The sequence below is a fragment of the Hoplias malabaricus genome, chromosome 2 (genome assembly GCF_029633855.1).
Source record: "Hoplias malabaricus isolate fHopMal1 chromosome 2, fHopMal1.hap1, whole genome shotgun sequence".
Lineage (NCBI taxonomy): Eukaryota > Metazoa > Chordata > Actinopteri > Characiformes > Erythrinidae > Hoplias > Hoplias malabaricus.
In genome coordinates, this window is record NC_089801.1 from 12857252 (window position 1) to 12877311 (window position 20060).

Genomic DNA, 20060 nt, shown 5'->3' on the forward strand with positions numbered 1-20060 from the left:
CCTGTATGCTGCAGGTGCAAGCTTCTGATGGTTTACTCCTACAATCACTTGCTTGAATTTTCTTCACTGTGACAGCCACAAGCTGGTGTTCCTTTCAAACAGCCATTCACCCGAAATAACAACCTGTCAGAGTCCGAATGAGAGACTACTGGAGAAGACCTCTACAGGGAAAGAAGATACGGCATCCTTATTTCTCCCTGTCATTCTCCTTTTATTTCACTCTGGGGAATGGATCTCCCCACTCACACCGATGACGAAGGTTGGCAAGGTTGGCTATCGTGATTGAAGGCAGCAATTCAGCTTGGGGGAAGAAAAAGGGCTAACACTTCTCAGAAGGCAAAATTATGAACATGAGAGGAGAAATTGGGCCTGTGATGAGGGTCTGTGAAATAATAGCTTCTTAAGTAGCTGGTCTGCTGGTGCGTCCAACAGAGAAAATGTACGTAGGCCACTAGAGTACCAGTTGAATCACAGAGTTCTTGTAGCTAATGGAAAGGCTGGCCAAGTTTTTATTTATTTTTTTCTCCCTTTGGGTTTCCTGTTATTTTATTATTTTTTTTATGTACCTTTTCTTTTAGGCTGAAGGAAAACAAGGTTCCTAACTCTGAAGCAAACAGGTTGTTTGTCTCTGTTTGCTGTAGTAACAGCTTCTGCACTTCCAGAAACACTGGAGACTTGGAATATTGATGTGAGGATTTGATTTCTGACGTCCACAAGAGCTATGAAGTAATGATAGAATGGTTATTTTCGGACAACACATTCTATTCCAGCCCAGCCCAGTGTTTTTGAATGGAGTAGCATCACTCCAGAGCTCCTCAGCCCAATTCTGGGGGCTTTATATCCCCTTCAAGCCCATGCTTGGCACACAGGCTGTGTGATGTCAGTGTTTCCAAAAACCTCCTCTTAACCTGAAAAATATAAAAAATTATTGCATCCATGTGGACAGAGTCTTGAAGTGCCCAAATTCACTCATTTATATACAATATACACCAAAATTTAAACATTCATCTAAAATCACTTATCCAGTTCAGGGGCACAGTGGGTCCAGATTGCCAATCCACCTACCAATGCGTGTTTTCAGACCATGGGAGGAAACCAGAGCACCAGGAGGAAACCCATGTGGACACAGAGAAGACACCAAACTCCTCACATGGAGCGGGAGGTGAACCCACAACCTCCAGGTCCCTAAAGATGTGTGACTGCAACACTACCTGCTGCCCCACTGTGCCGCCAACATTTGAACATATAGTGTATTAAATGGGACATATTATACCTCTTGTCCCAAAGTTTACACAGTTCTGGGGTCTTACTGAAATGTCTGACATGCTTTGTTCCAAATTCCAAAACAAAACAAAAAAAGATAAACGCTACAGCACTGTTCTCCTGTCTAAACATCCCAGTTTCAGCACCTGTCCCTTAAAATGATAATGAACCACAGCTCACTTCAACATGGAAGCCAGAGTGAGGAGCAGAATTTCTGGTTTTTAGTCATTTTCTCTTGGTTCTCTTTCATAACTCTTTTCATTTTCATCATGTGATGGGAAAATGCAATCTGACATTGTAATGAGATAATGATGATAACCCACCAATTTACTCTATGATTGTCATACACCATACACATCATGATTGAAGTGTAGAATTATAGAACATATTGTGCTTAATCTGCTGACCTTAAAGTGCTTATCATTGCACTTCTGTAGTTAGATTAGAGAAGTAAGGTCCCTAGATAAAATAGAGAAGTCTAATGAATATGCTGAAGAACATCCTGAGTGGAAAACTTGACCTAACCATCTACAAACATTATGCTGACGAATGGTACACGACCATTGGTCTACGTGACAAAGGTCCTATATATACTGCAACAAAGGTTTGAATAAACTATAGCTTGGAGTGACTACTTCACTCTGTGTCTTTATTCCTCTGATTTCTCCTCGGGCCTGAGAATCATTTTGGGACTCGGTCTTTCCTTCCCAGTGGCACTTAGACAATTGCCATAACACATATTAAATCAGTACTTTTATATCTCCACACTGAATCATGTCATGTCTGTTTTGCTCTGTTAATCCTTGTCTTTGCTCTCTCACGTAAATGTTGGTCTAGCACTGTGATTGGAAAGACTCAGACAACAGGGCCGGATTCTGAAGTGGCTGTTGCCTATGTAAAACACAACAAATCAGAATGACCAAAAAGAGGATGCATCCTTCAGGAAATATATGCCCTGTCACCTTTCTAAGTATCATTCAATGGGCATTCATGAGATCCTGCTAGTGTAGGTTCATATCGGTCCTCCTCTCATATAGGATTGCACACAGTGATGCCTCAGCTGTCCAATGCTAGGAGTCTCCAGGTGTGTTGGATGTCCTACTCTTACCATCACTGCCATGTGCATATGTCCGCTAATGTGATAGATCTGGGCTGTTTGCACTCAGCTAGGGCACTCTAATCTATTCTGTGGTGTGGCATCAGTGGCAGACTAAAAAAAAGTGATGAGCTGGCTTTACATGTCTCAGAAGTATGTGTTTAGTTCCACCTTCTGAAGGATGGTGGCACTGAGTGCAAACGGAGCAAATACTGTGACAGACTGGAAATGAAAACAAATAATAATTGTGGAGAAAATTAATCAAAAACTGTGGCTAAACAAAAATAAATAGAATGCACAGTGTCCTCTTGTGGAAATTTTGTAGGCAGCCACACGAGTAGGAAGCATTATACCATTCAGCTGATTTAGTTGCCAATATTCTATAGGTTTTAAGCAAGTTATAAAGGTGTCTTCTCCGTGGAAAAATGAGTCAACTCAGTTGCAGTAGCTTAGCCCAGTGGAGACAGATTACAACACATACACTAGGAAAAACTAGGAAATCCTTGGCATTAATCCGGCTATGTAAGAGTGGTAATATTGGCAGGAAGATACCCCCCAACCATTCATAGTCTGAACAGACCACCATAACCTTGAGTATTACAGAGGGGTCTAATATCTCCATTCATTGCCAAGACAGATGGGCTGTTGTCATTATTTGCTTTCATTAGTCCATACAATATAGATCTAGTTCCAAGATTCTCAGAGCCATTGCTTTATTCCAAGTCTTTAATCATGAGCACCCAGGCTTTGTACCAGCTGCTATCATACTGCCTTCCAGTCTTTCTGGTCAGCTCCAGTATTTTGTAGACCCTGATGGCTGGTGATAATACATTTGTATAGTGCTTTTCTTGACACGCAAAGGGTTATATATTTTTCTGACATTTATTCGTCCATCTACCTATGGGATGCCAGGACAGTTAATCCACACCAGTGCACTCATCCCACATCAGATATATAGCAGAGAGGAGATTACAGGAAACATTTGAGCCAATGTATTTAAAGATGGTGGCGATCAAAAGGCCAGAAACAGCCACAATGGTAGATTTATCAGGTCATTTGAGTAGCAGTACTTTGTTATTCACCAGCCAAATTTGAAACCTTTGGGTGCCTCTCCACCAACATAAATTAGCTCCCAAACCAGGAAGGTTAATATCCAGCTGGAATTAAAATAGAATAAGTTCTTCAGCACAAACCATGATAGCGTCTATGGGGTGTTGATCTAAAGAATGGGCACAGAGCTTCAAATAAATTATTGTGCAGTGGAGCTGAACATAGTCATTTACGGCATGTTATAATTTCCTCTATGGTGCCACGGTTGAGGGGAGACGATGAAGCAAAGGTACATGCATGGGATATATCTTATTAACAAAAGAAAAACTAGAAAATAAACATAATCAAAACACTAGAAACAAACTAGAACATACTGAAAAGAACACTACCACAAACCAGTGTAGACAAACACAAACTGCATAGAAACACTGACCTACACACAAGACTAGACAAATGAACACTGAAACTTAGGGGTTATATACACAGGAATAAACATGAAGCACCTGGGAAGGATAACAAAAAGGCAGGACCACAAGGGAGACACAGGTGGAAACACTAATTACAAGTTGGGGGGGGGGGACAAGGGAGGAGACAGGAACCAAAACAAACACAAAGCAATATGCTAAAAGAGCACATGGCAGAGAAAGAGACTTCACAAAACAATGCAGGCAAGCATGAGACAGAGCAAGAGCGTGACATATGGCATGGAGGATAAAAGACCAGAGAACCACTGGAACAGGAAAACGGAAATGGGAAATGACCTTTTATCTGATTTCTGATTTGAAAACAAAACTGGAAAATATAAGGGAATATAAACAGAAAAATGCCGCCTCTGTGAGTTTCCTGGGGCTGTGGTCAGTGCAACTGAGGTACGTTGGATACTTTTCTCTACTGTTCCCACTGTTCACAAGCTCCAGAGTTCTTTTAATGGAAAGGGGCTAACAGAATTATAAGCTTGGCTTTGCGTCTCATCCAAAATATGGAAGATTTGATTTGTACAGTATCCCTATCAGGGCGGCACGGTGGCGCATCAGGTAGTGTCGCAGTCACACAGCTCCAGGGGCAGATTGGGTTCGATTCCCACTCCGGGTGACTGTCTGTGAGGAGGTGGTGTGTTCTCCCTGTGTCCGCGTGGGTTTCCTCCAGGTGCTCCGGTTTCCTCCCACAGTCCAAAAAACACACGTTGGTAGGTGGATTGGTGACTCGAAAGTGTCCGTAGGTGTGTGTGTGTGTGTGTGTGTCTGTGTTGCCCTGTGAAGGACTGGCGCCCCCTCCAGGGTGTATTCCCGCCTTGCGCCCAATGATTCCAGGTAGGCTCTGGTCCCACCGCGCCCCTGAATTGGATAAACGGTTACAGATAATGAATGAATGAATGAATGAATGAGTATCCCTATCACTTCACTTAGGCACTCAGACAGCGTCACATACTGTCCCCACAATCATCACTTTCAGCTGCTATCCAAGTTTTCTTTGAAGGTCTCCAATTCAAGCACGGACCAGGCTTAAGCCAATTAAGTGTCAGTGGATTTGCATGTACTGGTTTCCAGGTGCTACAGCTGCTTGCTTAGTTCCAACTCTGCGATGGCACCTAATGGCCTGGAAGTACTAAACCTGTCAAAAACATTGTCAACCCCATGTGGGCGACCCACTTTATGGAATGTCAGTTGGGAAATACATTGGATGAGCTACATGCTTATACTCAATTTTAGGGTATCACCATAAGCATTCAATTTAAGGACTAACTGCACCTACCATTTTCATACTTAAAATGGTTTCCTCAAGAACCCGGAAGATCCCTTACTGAAGCATTTGATCTGAGAGAAGACCCCCCCCCCATACACACGGCCAAGCCCCCTGTGGATGCACTGAGAGGAAGTAGCTCTGGAGATCTGACTCATTAAGGGCAAATACGGTGGTGTTTAATCCTGTTTAATTACAGCGATGCCCCCAGGCAGAGGGACGGAGAGAAACGCGACCCTCCCAGTGTTCAGACACCTGCGGAAGCATCAAGAGAATTCTAAAGTGGCTGAGGATGAAAGGCACTTATCCAGCTGAACCTGGGGAGCCTAACGAGGCAGTGCACCGTGGCATTTCTGTGTTCAGACTACAGTCACCTACACATATACACACAGCGCTGTGCAAAAGACAGAGACCACCTTTTGTTAGTTTAATTTCCACTCAAAATGTCACAGAGAATTAGGCTATTCATTTTACAGGAGATATGTGTGAAGATCTATAAGATACCCTTGGGTAAGGATTTAAAAAAAAGTGCATGTAAATAAATAATGCTGGTGTTCTTAGAAGAAGAAGTGACCACCCCAGACCCCAGACCTCAACATCACGAAACCAGATGTTTTTAAATATGATGGTTATTATATTGTGCAGCATGCTATTAGTTTTATTGTTTGTCATAGATAGATTCATATATTATGATATATTAAATTATTAGTCATGCACACACATTCACACTAACGCTCTCTCTCACACACACATTCATTCTCTCTATGTCTCTCATTCATTTTCTCATTCTCTGTCATTCTATTTACTTGTCTTATTCTATTTACCTTTCTCAGAGACACTCTCCTGTATTCCCGAGACTCTCTCTCTCTCACTCACTCTTAATCTCACTACCTCCCTCTCTCTCATACACTCTCTTACCCTCTATTTCGCTTAGAAACTCTCAAAGCCTGTCTTACACCCTATATTCCCTCTCTCTCACTCTATTTACCCACCTCTACCCTCTCATTTACTCACAATTCACTCATAGGCTAACTCTCTCTATCTCTCATTCTCACTCTCTCTACCCACCTCTCTCTCTCTCTCTCTCTCTCTCTCTCTCTCCCTCAGCCTCTCTTATTCTCGTCTCACTCTGCGCGCGCTCACATTCTCATTCCCATCGAACCAAAAGCCAGAAACATGAGGGAGAAGAGCGCGCGCGCCACGAGCACCTTCTCCAGAACCTAAAAATCCAACCGTACTCTGTAACCAGCTCCTTCGACTCTGTCTTCACACGCTTTCCAGCAGGGCCTCAAACCGAACAGTACTAACCGAAAAGCGGAGCTTGTCTTGTCTTGGTGGTTGTTTTAGTTCATTTTGTCCCGCCATGGCCGCGTCTCAGAGCGGCTCGAACCTGACTCGGAACCTCACCAACCAGTTCGTGCAGCCCGCGTGGCGCGTGGCGCTGTGGTCGCTCGCCTACAGCTCGATCCTCGCGGTGGCCGTGTTCGGGAACGTGGTGGTGATGTGGATCATCCTCGCGCACAGGCGAATGCGCACCGTCACCAACTACTTCTTACTGAACCTGGCGTTCTCCGACGCCTCCATGGCCGCCTTCAACACGCTCGTCAACTTCGTGTACGCTACGCACGGGGACTGGTATTTCGGAGAGGCGTACTGCAAATTCCACAACTTCTTCCCCGTCACCTCCGTGTTCGCCAGCATCTACTCCATGACCGCCATAGCCGTGGACAGGTGAGAGTAGGCCCTGCTGTAACACCGCCTTCTTTTTTCTACACCCACTGTCCACTTTATTATCTCCACTGACCGTACAGGAGCACTTTGTAGTTTTTTGTTGCCTTTCATACTTTACCCCCTTTCACCCTGTTCTACAATTGTCAGGAACCCCACAGGACATGATGTGGGTGGTGGATTATTCTCAGCACTACACTGATACTGAGGAGTGGTTGTGGAGTGGTAGATTCTTTATGTTAGTGTGTGTTGCATTGGTACAAGTGGATCAGACACAGCAGTGATGGTTTAAGTTTTTAAAAACTGTTTTTAAGCAGTCCATTGTCCACTATCTTTTTTGTTCACCTTATAGATGTAAAGTCAGAGACAGTAGTTCATCTGTTGCTGCACAATTTTTGGTTTTGGTCATCCTCTAGTCCTTCATCAGTGGTCAGAGGACGCTGTTAGCTGGATATTTTTTGTTGGTGGACTTTTCCCAGTGGCACCAGAAGCATTGCTGTGTTTAGTACACTCGTACCAGCACAACACACATGAACACACCACCACCACCACGTCAGTGTCACTGCAGCACTCGGAATATAATGCGCCACCAGCCAAATAATACCTGCTCTGTGACGGTCCTCTGGGGTGTCCTTTGCTCCTAAATCACAGATACTGATACAGTGATAGTAGCATGCTGGAACGTTTTCGTTCCCCCACAGAATCTTTTGGTGGATACCCCTTTGATGAAACAAATTTGTAAATTATTTGAGTGAGTGTGGAGCAAATGTATAATAATCATCCACATAATGTTAAAACTCTATGATCACTGTCTAAAAAATAGTAACTTTATAGGTGAAGGAAAAACCTTCCTAATATTCAGTTGAAGTCAGTTATTTATTATTAGTACATTTGGAGCCATTGGAAAAATAGAAATTAAATAAATGTTAATATTAAAGTCGCATAACTGTTTTTTTTTCATATGAAGTCTTCCCCCTCAAAGAGACGCCTCTAAACTTAACAGTGTGTGTGATATTATTTTCATCTCACTTTGAAGTCTAAGCAAAGGGACATTTCATTTCCTATCTTCCAGCCCAGAGAGCCAGCAGCTAAAGGTGTACAAGCCAAGTTATCAGACCAACTCATAAAGCAGATATACACCACATTTTTCCCCAGTGCTGCAGACACCAAATAGTCCTAATAATAGTTAGTAAAATGTTGAAAAGACATATAAAAATCTTTTTTCACTGTAGAGGACGTGTTCACATATTTTCCATATTATGCCCACCATTCATACATGCGCTGAATCAGATTTTTACTAGGGCGTGAAGAGGATAATGTCCAGGTAAGGTCTGGGACAAATGTTGCGGGTGATTGTGTTCACACATTCAGCTCCTCCATGTAAACTGGATTACCACGAATGTGTGAAAGGGGCTTAGGTAACATGTATCTTTACTCATGGGCTCCCCCTACAGTTGCAGAGTCTAATTCACTGTCCTAAAGTCAGCAGGTAGAGTGTGGGAGCAAGACTGGGGGGTGTGGTTTCTTGCCAAGTTACATAGTGCAGTTTCTGAAGTGCTGAGCACAGTGTAGCAACGACGAGGCTCCATTCTCCTTATTATAGGTCAGTGGAACATAACAATGATTTTGAAGCTGTAATTTTAAGGTAATATACTACTGTTGATTGAAATACTACTCACATTATATAAGAAAATGACATTGCTGTGAAGAAACTGAATAAACCAGTTTATGCTCCATACATTGAGTCCTCTATATGGGCCAGCCATCTCTGATAGATACAGGCCACTAGATGTCATTATAATGACTATTTCAAAACATGAAGAAGAATCCTTGGAGAAGATGCCTCCATTTGCTTGTTTGACTTACAATCAACTATATATGCAAGAACAGATTGAGCTGAGTTTTAACGTTTTCTGAAACTGTGTGTCTCTGTGACAGGTACATGGCTATTATCCACCCACTTCAACCCAGGCTGTCGGCCACGGCCACTAAAGTGGTGATCTTGTGTATATGGTGTTTGGCGGTGGTCCTGGCCTTTCCCCTTTGCTTCTACTCCACCATCAGAACCCTACCTCGCAGGACCCTCTGCTATGTGGCCTGGCCTAGACCCGCCGATGACTCCTTTATGTGAGAGACTGATGACTTTGTCTTTTATTTATTGTGTTAACCATGCACCGTCATGAAAAAAATGTAATCACATGTCGATACAGACAGAAAAGACTGTGATTGGGCTGCAGTCAGGGGACGTGGTTTAAGTTGAATTGAGGAAGTCTAGAAACATGAACTACTCCACAACACAGAAATTTCAGACTGTAGGGAATTTGCACTTGATACAAATGTCAACACAGAAGCATTAATCTGCTTTTCTGGGGAGGTGCACATCAGGCTACGAGCATTCATGAACCTTCAACTGACCTATGCTTACGTACGGTGTAGGTTCAATGCAGAAGCATGCATTGGCTTTTAAGGACCATAAAAGTATGAACAAAGACTTGACCTTCACTGAATTATACAGTTATGGTGTTACTACACTAAATTGTGGGCCCCACACACAGGCTATTAATATTCGGTTTTATTATTTCCCTCTTGTATCCCTCAGCATTGGACTGCGGCTATGTGTGTCTATGTTCTATGGTGTGATGGAACAATTCAAAACACGCTGTATTTTTAATTTTGCAGCTTAGTATGTCTTTATATGGACTTTGTTGATGTACCCACACTACATCAAACCCGTCTACTCAAAAAAAAAAGATTTTCAGTTGTATGTTAAGGTAATAACACGTTAGATATTGATCACTTCCAATAGTAGCCTATGGAGAATCTGCTCCCGTGGTCATATACAAAACATAATAGATGAAAAATACTAGACGTAATAGATAAAAGCTCCGGTAAAAGCTCCTGGAAATGCAAGAAAATGCAAGAAAGGCCTTGCTTCATGACCAGAAGGCTTTCATCTCAATCCTCATTATTTTTCTGTCCATCACGTGCAATCTTGGATCCTGTTTTTTGCTTTCTGTGTGATTCAGAGAGAGTTTCTTTCCTGGATTCATTGTGGCCATTCGTTGCATCATTTGCTCCTTCCCCTCCAGCCCCTTTTTCCATTTGGTGGTCTGGCCAAAACTTGACTTTCTTCCTGATTTCACAGGTACCATATCATAGTGACAGTGCTGGTGTATGCGCTGCCCCTAGTGGTGATGGGCATCACCTACACTATAGTAGGAGTGACACTGTGGGGCAGTGAAATCCCCGGAGACTCATCAGACAACTACCACGGTCAGCTACGTGCCAAGAGGAAGGTAGGCACTTTGATTGTACACAAATACTCCCAGTGTGTCCAGACCGTGTCTAATGGATCGGGCTGGACCAGGATAGATAAATGGATAGATAGGCCTTAAGTGTCCCAAAGCAACTCTTAGCAACTGCAACAGATGCATTTTCAGATTATTTCAATTTCTTCAGTATTTCATTCATTTTAATTAGTTCATTTAAGTTCCTTTGGATGATCTGCTGTGGCGACTCTTAAAGGGAACCATCACAGCTGTCTTTTTCAAAGGAAACCTTTTCAAGAATGGCAGCAACACAGAGTTACCAACAAACAAAATTACATTAAATATTTCATATAAAACATTTACAGAACATTCTGTACTTACTGGACTTCACCATAGCCTTAAAACTGTTTAACTGTCCAATAGTTTGAATCAGTCGTCTTGTGGAACCCCCTTGTGAACTTGTAGAACATGGCATGTATTTTTTTTAATGAAGTAGTACACACCTAGCCTCTATTGCTAACCAGTCATAAAACATTTTATTTAATCCCATGCACAGATACTCTGATTTACATAGCATTAAAAAAAATAGAACTCATCCGTGTGGCCAGTGAAAAAGATTGGACACTAATGGCACTTTTACACTGCCTGGAACTCAATACGACTCGACTCAGTACAGCTCTTTTGCTTTTCCAGTGGCCAAATCTGGTACCTGATTCCTGGAACCGGGTATGTTTTCTATCCCAGCTCCCCTGGGGTTCCAACCATGCCGATTGGGTACTAAATGGTGACATGTAAACCAAATCCAGCACAAACCATCGCTTGTTAAATCTCTTAAGTTACAGCAGCTTTCATATTAATTTTCATCGGGCTCACAACTTGCAACTACCTCAAGGTGTTTTGAAAAGTTTTAAATGCTCCTTGGGCCAATGACAGATGAAAATTTCCAGTGAAAGCCAAACGTGCGACAAGGAAAACTGATCTGTGAAAACTGGGGCACATAGCCACGTTTAGTCCAAAAACTAAAGCAACACGTGAATACAATGGGTAAACAGTGCTTAACTTTACCGGCATCATTGTTGTGATTTTCAAAGCCAGCGATTCCTGTTAGAGACGGGGTTTTGCGACGTCACAATCTCCATTTCGTGGAGGAGCCCTGCCAGTGGAAAAGTGACAAGTGTTAAGTGTGCCGAGCAGAGCCGAGCCATGTCAAGTCGGGTAGTGTAGAGCCGGAAAATCACCATCAATGCTGCAAAGGCTCAATGTTATTTTGATGAGGTTTCACAGGATACCAGCAAATCCTAGAAGCAAATATCAAGCCATCTGTTAAAGAGCTGAAGTTTAAAAAGGTATATATATATATATATATATTTACAATTGGTTAATGACTAAAAACATATCTCAAAATGCATCCTGGAATACCAGAAGGTACATGTACTGAACCTTTTGGAAAGTCCCTCAAAGTCCCTTGACCTTAACATGATTGAGAATCGGCTGTTAGACCAAGCTGTGCTTATAAGACGACCCAAGAATATCTCATTCCTTCTGCAGAGAGCAACTACAAGAGCTGAAAGATTTTTAGCAGCTACTGAGTGTGTTTGCAAGCTGTGATTTCTGCCAAAAAGGGTGATACTGACCCTGTAGTGTGCCTGCCACCTTGATAAATTTTGAATTTTTTTATGTTATGAAGCAGAGTTTCTGTGTATTAGGATTTGTAGAAAACAGTGGCTGTGTTTAATACTCAATAAAAACAATTGCAGATACAGGGGGTCCTCGACTTACGACGTTGATCCGTTCCTATGTCGCGTCGTAAACCGATTTTTGGTGTAACTCGGAACATACGTACATTCTGTACGTAAATAACATACTGTAAGCACTTATCCTATCCTAACACAGTAATTATCAAAAAACACCTCGGTCCTGAGCCGCCTAACCGTGTATTCTTCCGCCGCACACACCAAACACGAAGTTTGCGTTACGACGTTTATGATGCAAAACCACTTAAGTTGAAACAAGGTTTATACAGTAAATGGGAGATGTGTTGTAACCACGAAACATCGTAACTCGGGACTGACGTAACCCGAGGACCTCCTGTATAGAAATATATAGTTATATTATAGCTTACAATAATAAAACCGGAAAAGACAATTTGAAAATGGCGTGTTGATACATTTGTAAAGCAGAGATTAAAACCATTTCACATAGCCCTCATCTTATATATTTGATATTTTATTCCTCGACATCAATAATCCACCATTTTAAAGATCATTTTATTTAAAAACCATTTGGCTTTTTGACCTCAAGCAAGTATGAGAATAAATAAAATGATAACACAGTTTTTCACTGATTCCAAAATCTTAATGCATGTGATGAAAAAATGCTATAGAAGTACTTTGCAATTAAATTTATGTGGACCATAACCAAATAAAGTGCTTTTAAAATTAAATATTGAAAAAATATTTTGTTAGGATTGTGTTTGTGCAAATAAGAACTGTTTATATAACGTGATTAATCAAAATCAATTATTTTAATCAATTAACAGCTCTAGATCATGAGTATCATAATTAATATCAGATAACAACATTAATCCAATGGGATGATTGTTATATTTTGCATTGTGTCCACACCCTCACATTCACCTTAACTCAACCCCTGCTTCTTATCATAGCTGAGAGATGGATCCTATGAATGAAATGAGAATAAATAGAAAAAAAATCAATTTTATAAAGCTTGTGAACAAAGCCCTGTCCTGTTTTAGCATGGTTCAGTCACTAAAGTGTTATTGCTGTTATAGTTTCCCCACAGATTAAAGCTATAACGTTGGGTACATCCCTCATGCCAGCTGGGAGCTTGAATGCAGATATTAGTCCAGGACATAACAGATCACGAAGCATCTCCTATCACCTCTGTTCATAATCCAGCGCTATTGTTTCAGATTCAGAGATTATGGTGGGATTGCGTCGGATTAGGGAAATTGTTAAGTCATCTTTTTACAAACCGTACCTTCTGACAAGGCCCTGTGGAGTATTCTGATTGGTGAAGCAGTGATGTGGAAGCATGTAAAAGAGCTGAAGGTTTGCTGTCATGTGTTTGAACTAATGAAAGCGTATACAGCTGTTTTCATTTGTTGGACAGTGACGTGGCACTCTATGAAATCCTCAGTAATCTGTGAACAGACAGAATGTTTATATAGCCATTAAATTGTGCAGTCATGTTTTACCAGAGTGCAGGAGTTGTACTGTACCTAGAAACTATGGAGTCAAAAAATGTTGACTTTGTAAAACAATAATCACAAATGTAACGGACTTTGCAACTGCGTTTGAGCAACTATGTACACGTAAAACGAAATGTGTAACTGCGTTTGAGCAACTACATACACGTAAAACTAAAATCTACAAATGTATTGGAACGCGGCGATTCACTGGAAAGAACCAAGGTTCCAAGAATCAGGAACGGAACCGGTTCAAGAACCGGAGTTTATTTGGTGGAAAAGCGCTATGGTTGACAGCAACAAATCAATGTTCCGATTGGTTAAACAAACCTCGCGTTCTGATTGGTCCAGCTAAAGGTTTCCTATTGGTCCATCAATTGGCCGTCAAAACAGGGTCTTAAATCCGCAAATGCAAAAAGAGATTCGCACACGCAGCAGAGAAGGCAAATGTGTGGATTTGTTACATCTCATTCAAAAACTCCCACTGTCACATTTGGAATCTTAAAATGGTTTGTTCTTGCACATTTTAAGCCATTTGAGAAGGTACAGATTCACATATTCACGATATTTGATTTACAAATGAAGAATTTTTTACACATTTGTGAATTTAAATTATTATTGTTGTTGTTTTAAATTTGTGCATTCCAATACATTTGTGGATTTTAGTTTTACGTGTATGTAGTTGCTTAAACGCAGTTACAAAGTCTGTTACATTTGTGAGTATTGTTTTACAAACTCAGTCTTTTTTACCCTTTTTTGAATCCATAAGGTACAGACAATGTTATATTTTATTGTTACTGTGAAATATTGTTGTTGTTGTGATGAAAACTGAATAACATATTATGAATATGACCTGTATGTTATGAAAAACTAACACATCAATAGAAAACATTATAAGAACACAATAGAAAACAGTCCTGTTGCTTTCACTGCCATTTTCAACGCCAAATGCAAAATTTAAAACAAAATCCTGCAGCGACCTCTGCTGGGCTCCCCTGGATATGTCTTGTAGAGAAAAAGTCTCGATTGTACTAGGTACCTTTGCGCAGGATGCGAATTATACAAAGACAGTTGTTGGTGGTCAGTTTTTTTTTTTCAGATCATAATGGTAAAACTGAAGTCTGAAGACTCTATAATCAGAGTCTTGCTTGTTTACTGTAAGGTCTGCAGTACATTAACGATAAATCCATTACACCAGCTAATGTGTCACATACCACACAACACCCTTTGTAGTCAGGAGGCACCAACAATATACAGTATCATAGAGCAAAAACACACAATCCTACTGGTTACTACCATACAAAATTTAGTCCTGAACCTGACTAATATTAAAGACCACCCAAAATCTGTCAGTTTTCTTGCCCTGAAAATGAAACTCAGGAACCTTATGTTAATTAATTCTGAATAAATGGGAATAATGTCACTGAAAGTCACTGTAGTTTAGGCTTTTGTCCCATCACATCCATTCATACAGGGACCAAAAAAGCATCTACAATGTGAAATGTTAAGGGGAGAGTGGTGGAATGCCTTTATATAGAAGCTTGGCCATTGTTAGTCTCCAAAATAAACAACAAGCGTTGTGGTGTGATAAGGAATCATGGCCTTGTCAGGCATGATTTTATCTGAGCAAGAATTTACAGGCATGCAGAGGCAAAACCCAAGAGAAAACCTCAGATTACACACACACACACACATATATATATATATGTATGTGTGTGTGTGTGTGTGTGTGTGTGTGTGTGTTCATTTACATTATTAAAATAACAGTCTGATCTTACCCAATTCCAGACACAAACACAAGCCTATTGATCACCTTTACCTGGCTTGTGTGTGTGTGTGTGTGTGTGTGTGTGTGTGAGTGATCTGGCCAGTCCTCATCAAAGGCTGACCTTGAAGCCTCTGATGTAACATATCCGACTATCCTGGCATAATTCCTTCCTGTTTTGTCTGTATGTGCCTGGCAGGATATGTCTACCTCACCTCCTAGCATGGTCCTACTGATCGGGAACCAGCTTCCCCAGCTTGTATCATTGCCTTGAGCCCTATCAAGAAATCCAAACTGGTTTGAAATCAGCAGGAAAGGTTGACTACCATTCTTGTCCCACCCAGGCCGCCTCTGCCTTTCCCCACCTGCTGCGAAAGCTGCGTCATTGGTAACCTTTCTGGGCTTTGTGTAGCTGTCAATCCCAAAGCCGAAGTGAGACTCTCCTGACCATTCTTTCTCATTAAATTTCAGTGAGCCCTCTTTAGCTCGTGAGCCTATGACACCTCATTAAATAGGCATGTTGTAAATGAACGTGGTCCCCTGTCAATTGCAGACAAGCTTCCATTGTCTCTGCTAGCCCCAGCTCCTTTGTCTTATTGTGAAGAAGTTTATAAGGCCCTTTGCAGAGTTTGGGATAGCCTTTAAGGGGCTTGGGTTTGTATCTGTGAGAGTTAATACACAGACAACTTACAAAATGTTAGACTATTATGTAATGAAATGCTAACATTTAATGTGAATGGAGCAGATTTTTCACTAGCAATTGCTAACAGAGAAAACATTAAGAGCACGTTTTATTACAGCCCAGATATTTTCCAAGATTTTTTTATCAGTGGATATGATATAAAGGTTTATATAAGAAAACCTAAGAGTTTTAGCAATGACTTGAGAATAGTCACAAAAGCATGAGCCTGTTGATACTTAACTTTTTTTCAATCATTATCTGTAACCACTTATCCAGTTCAGGGTCACGAACAGTCCAGAGCCTACCTGGAATCATTGGGCACAAGGCAGGAATACACCCTGGAGGGGGCACCAGTCACAGGGCAACACACACACTCGGACACTCTCGAGTCGCCAATCCACCTACCAACATGTGTTTGGAGCACCTGGAGGCAACCACGCAGACACAGGGAAAACACACCAACTCCTCACAGACAGTCACCTGGAGCGGGACTCGAACCCACAACCTCCAGGTCCCTGGAGCTGTCAGACTGCAACACTACCTGCTGCACCACCGTGCTACCCGTGATATTTCTGTGGACGTTGCTCTGTTATAATATTTCTGCAATTGCAATTTCTGGATTTGTTCATTGCCTCTGTTTTGTCAGAAAACAAAACCCAGCTTGTGATTTCATGTGAGATAACAAGATGGCACACCAATGAACAAATCAGAACATGTCTTTGCTTGGGCCTGATGCCAATTTAATTATCTTGTGGTTTTTTCTTCACATGAAGAATGGTCATGAGTATGCAAGGATGCTGTGAGCAAGATGAAAAACTAGTCTGATTACATTTTTACTTGGAAATGGAAATAAAATCTGAATCAGAGTGTGGTAAACAGTTTGACGTTTACTGCTTTAATGTGTGTAGTGTAGAAATACCTTAACCATTTGACATCTTGGTACTTTCTTATATTTCAGTGAAGTTTCTCCTTTTAAATGCACACACAAGTTAATTTAAGATTCTCTCTCTCTCTCTCTCTCTCTATGTCTATCTCTCATTCCCCTCAGGTGGTAAAGATGATGATTGTAGTAGTGGTGACATTTGCTCTCTGCTGGTTGCCTTATCATGTCTACTTCATTGTGACTGGCCTGAATAAGCACTTGAACAAAATGAAATCCATCCAGCAAATTTATCTAGCTGTACTCTGGTTGGCCATGAGCTCCACCATGTACAACCCAATCATCTACTGCTGTCTCAACGGCAGGTAAAAGACCCAGAGATGCCTGAAGGGTTTCTCTCCTTTGCACTCACATAGACACAAATATGTCATGCTAGTGTCTTCATCTAATAAGCAAATGATCTTTTAATATTAACTTATATTGATTTAATACTGTGTGATTATTTCTGCTGAACCTCACACAGATAGTAGCTAAAGACGTGCCTAAAAATTATTTGATGGGAAAAACTTCCTCCAATTAAATTCCTGATGAATAAAATGAAGAAAAAAAATTCTGAGTGAAATGTAGGTCAAAATCAAGTAACTCATGTTTCAAATTTACATACAAAGACAGGCATGGAAATATATTGAGATCTACTGTGTTATTCAAACATATAATGTATAATTAATATCACTTTGAGACATTAGTTACATAATAACATTTTATTTAGTTAAACATAACCCAAGTAAAATAATTTATACTGTCAGGAGCTAAGTTGAAACATGAAATAAATAGTGTTATTACCTCATGTGTCTCGTGGTTAGGTGAAGTTAAGTAGGATCTCTTTACAGTTGAGTGTCCTCTATCTAACTAAATGCATGGTGGGACTGTGGTGGTACCCTCAAGGGTACATATTCAGTTTAATTAGGGGACATAATTGTTCCATATTCTGTATTAATTGTAGATTTTTACATTGTGGTTATATGCCTAGTTTCATCACCAGGACTTATATATTATTTTTTATTGTTATACATTGTTACTTTATAGTTCTATGAAATATAGTTATTGAAAGCTCACAAATATTCACCTCTCCTGCTGGAAAAGAGAACACCACTGTTGTACCTTTTGTGACAGTAATGAATGTACTGTATCAAATTGTACAGTACCTTATATCTTTCTTGTCTACTTACAGGTTCAGAGCAGGTTTCAAAAGAGCTTTCCGGTGGTGTCCTTTCATCCATGTATCAAGTTATGATGAGCTGGAGCTGCGCACCACCCGCCTACACCCCCGCAACCAGAGCAGCATGTGCACTCTGTCCCGTGTCGACACCAGTGTCCACGGCGATGACCCTCGCCACGGTAACTGCAAGAGTGTCAAGTCCCTGAGCCACAGTGAGATCGGCAGCGCCAAAGAAAACCCTCAACAAACCGACAAAAATGGACACTATGTCGAACCCAGCTTCACACCTGATCAGTTCAACTGAGGGCACAGGAACATAAATAGTCACCTTAATACTTTATTAGGCAAACTGCTTTAGGGCCTATATTACTGGAAATCAATTTCCTCATAAAGTTTGTGCTTAAATTCTAAAACATTTGTTCTTAGAAAAGGTGCTATAAAGTTTTCTTTAACTGATACTACAGAATAATCATGTAAAATTGGTTCTTTTGGAGGTTCAGCTTTAAAAGTTTCAACTTACCTTTACATTTAATTTAAAAAATGATTCTCTGTAGAACCAACCATACACCAAAACATTCAGTGGGGAAACAAAATGTGGTTCTTCTATGGAAGTGTATAAAGAGACCTTCACACCGGAGTGCAAAAGTAATTTACTACCCAGTACATGCAGTCAATATATAGAAAATCAGCCATAATATTATGATCACCATCTTGTCTCTACACTCGATCACCATTCTGCCAGGTCCACTTTCCATACTCCAGTAGTACTGCTGCGCCTGAACTACACACACCACCACCATCACGTCAGTGTCACTGGAGCACTGAGAATGCTCCAAATCATACCTGCCCTGTGGTGGTCCTGTGGGCTTCCTGAACATCCTGAAGAACCTGAAGAACAGGGTAAAAGGGGGTAAAAATATGCATAGCACCACATGGATTACAGTCTGTACATGTAGTTACAAAGTGTTCCTGTATGGTCAGGGAAGCACAGAGAATGGACAGTGATTATAGAAAGGTGATCATAATGTTATGGCTGGACAGTTTATATGGAAATTAGGTTGCACGTTTTAGGCACTTAAATATTACTTTCTTCAGCAGTTTAGCCCTGCCACTGTTGTAGGGTACGTTTCAGTCTATAATATTTTTTATAATAGTCTATAATACTTTTTGTAATACTTTAATCACAATACAGGTCATAGAATAAAACCTGAGCTCACTTACATATATCTGACTTACAGGCACTGTACATAAACTGAAATGTAAATTGAATAGACCTTGAATGGATGGATAAAATATATAAAAGGTAACATAACAGCCTTTAAACATGGAATCATGGGAAGAAAGAAATCACTTCAATATACTTTATTTTAATTGATTAATTCTAACAATGGTGTGTCATAGCAACATAAGTGGTCTTATTGCAATTGTATGGACAGCTGACAGTTTTAAGAATTGTGTATTGTATATTGTGGTCCAACTTAAACAGTTTTTTCCTTCTATCTGACAGTGTCAGAAATAATGAATGTACAGTGAATACATCAGTGTAGCAATATGGCTTCGAGACCTATGTGGATATATAATTGGTTTGACAAATATTTAAAGTACCTTTTTAGTGTATGTCTTTACTTGTTAAACAAAATTATATGTGACATTGAATATAGGCACTTGGAGCAGATAAAACCTGGAGGAGAATTCCAGCTAATCAGCACTAGGTCTACTGTAGTTTTTCTTGTATTCATTGGTGTGATCATTAATTAAGAAGTGTGCACAGATCACTCGGACCAACTTAGAAACCCAAGGATTCTTGCCAAAGTTAAAATTACATTCCTATTAGTCTCTTTAAAATAAATGCCACTTTGGTTTGCCATCGTTGTTTCAAGTATGACACAAACCTGTGAATACTTTTTGGGCCCACTGTTCATAATGCATTAATGTTTCAAATGCATGCTGTCAAGTATTTATAAAAACGTATGTTCAGATGCTGTAACGTACATTTTGTTGTTATATTTGTCTTAAACAGAAAACAACCAAATATATATTCTGTTTATGAAAAGGACAACATTTTTAGCTTATACAGATGCAGTATGTGGCCTGTTTCAATGCTTCTTTTAGCCTTTTAGTGCCATGCAAGGAATAAATATGCTTGTGACACTGTTAGCT

General features: G+C 40.5%; 1 protein-coding gene across 2 annotated transcripts; it reads left to right on the forward strand.

The window, feature by feature from the left end:
• Positions 1-4100: 4100 nt before the first annotated feature.
• On the forward strand, positions 4101-20060 carry tacr3l (tachykinin receptor 3-like). 2 transcript variants are annotated; one of them, XM_066658490.1, is made up of 5 exons: positions 4101-4278; positions 8816-9004; positions 10023-10173; positions 16850-17046; positions 17913-20060. In XM_066658490.1, the coding sequence occupies exons 1-5, from the start codon at positions 4109-4111 to the stop codon at positions 18202-18204; spliced, it is 999 nt and encodes a 332-aa protein (XP_066514587.1). In that variant the 5' UTR covers positions 4101-4108; the 3' UTR covers positions 18205-20060. The 2 variants fall into 2 exon arrangements, with proteins under 2 accessions (XP_066514587.1, XP_066514586.1); XM_066658489.1 differs by lacking the exon at positions 4101-4278 and adding an exon at positions 6408-6880.

Bases quoted from the DNA above. Each gene is read 5' to 3' on its own strand.
- tacr3l (XM_066658489.1), top strand. From the start codon at position 6,513: ATGGCCGCGTCTCAGAGCGGCTCGAACCTGACTCGGAACCTCACCAAC. The intron at 6,881-8,815 runs GTGAGAGTAGGC...TCTCTGTGACAG, and splicing joins ACCGCCATAGCCGTGGACAG to GTACATGGCTATTATCCACC. The intron at 10,174-16,849 runs GTAGGCACTTTG...CATTCCCCTCAG, and splicing joins AGCTACGTGCCAAGAGGAAG to GTGGTAAAGATGATGATTGT.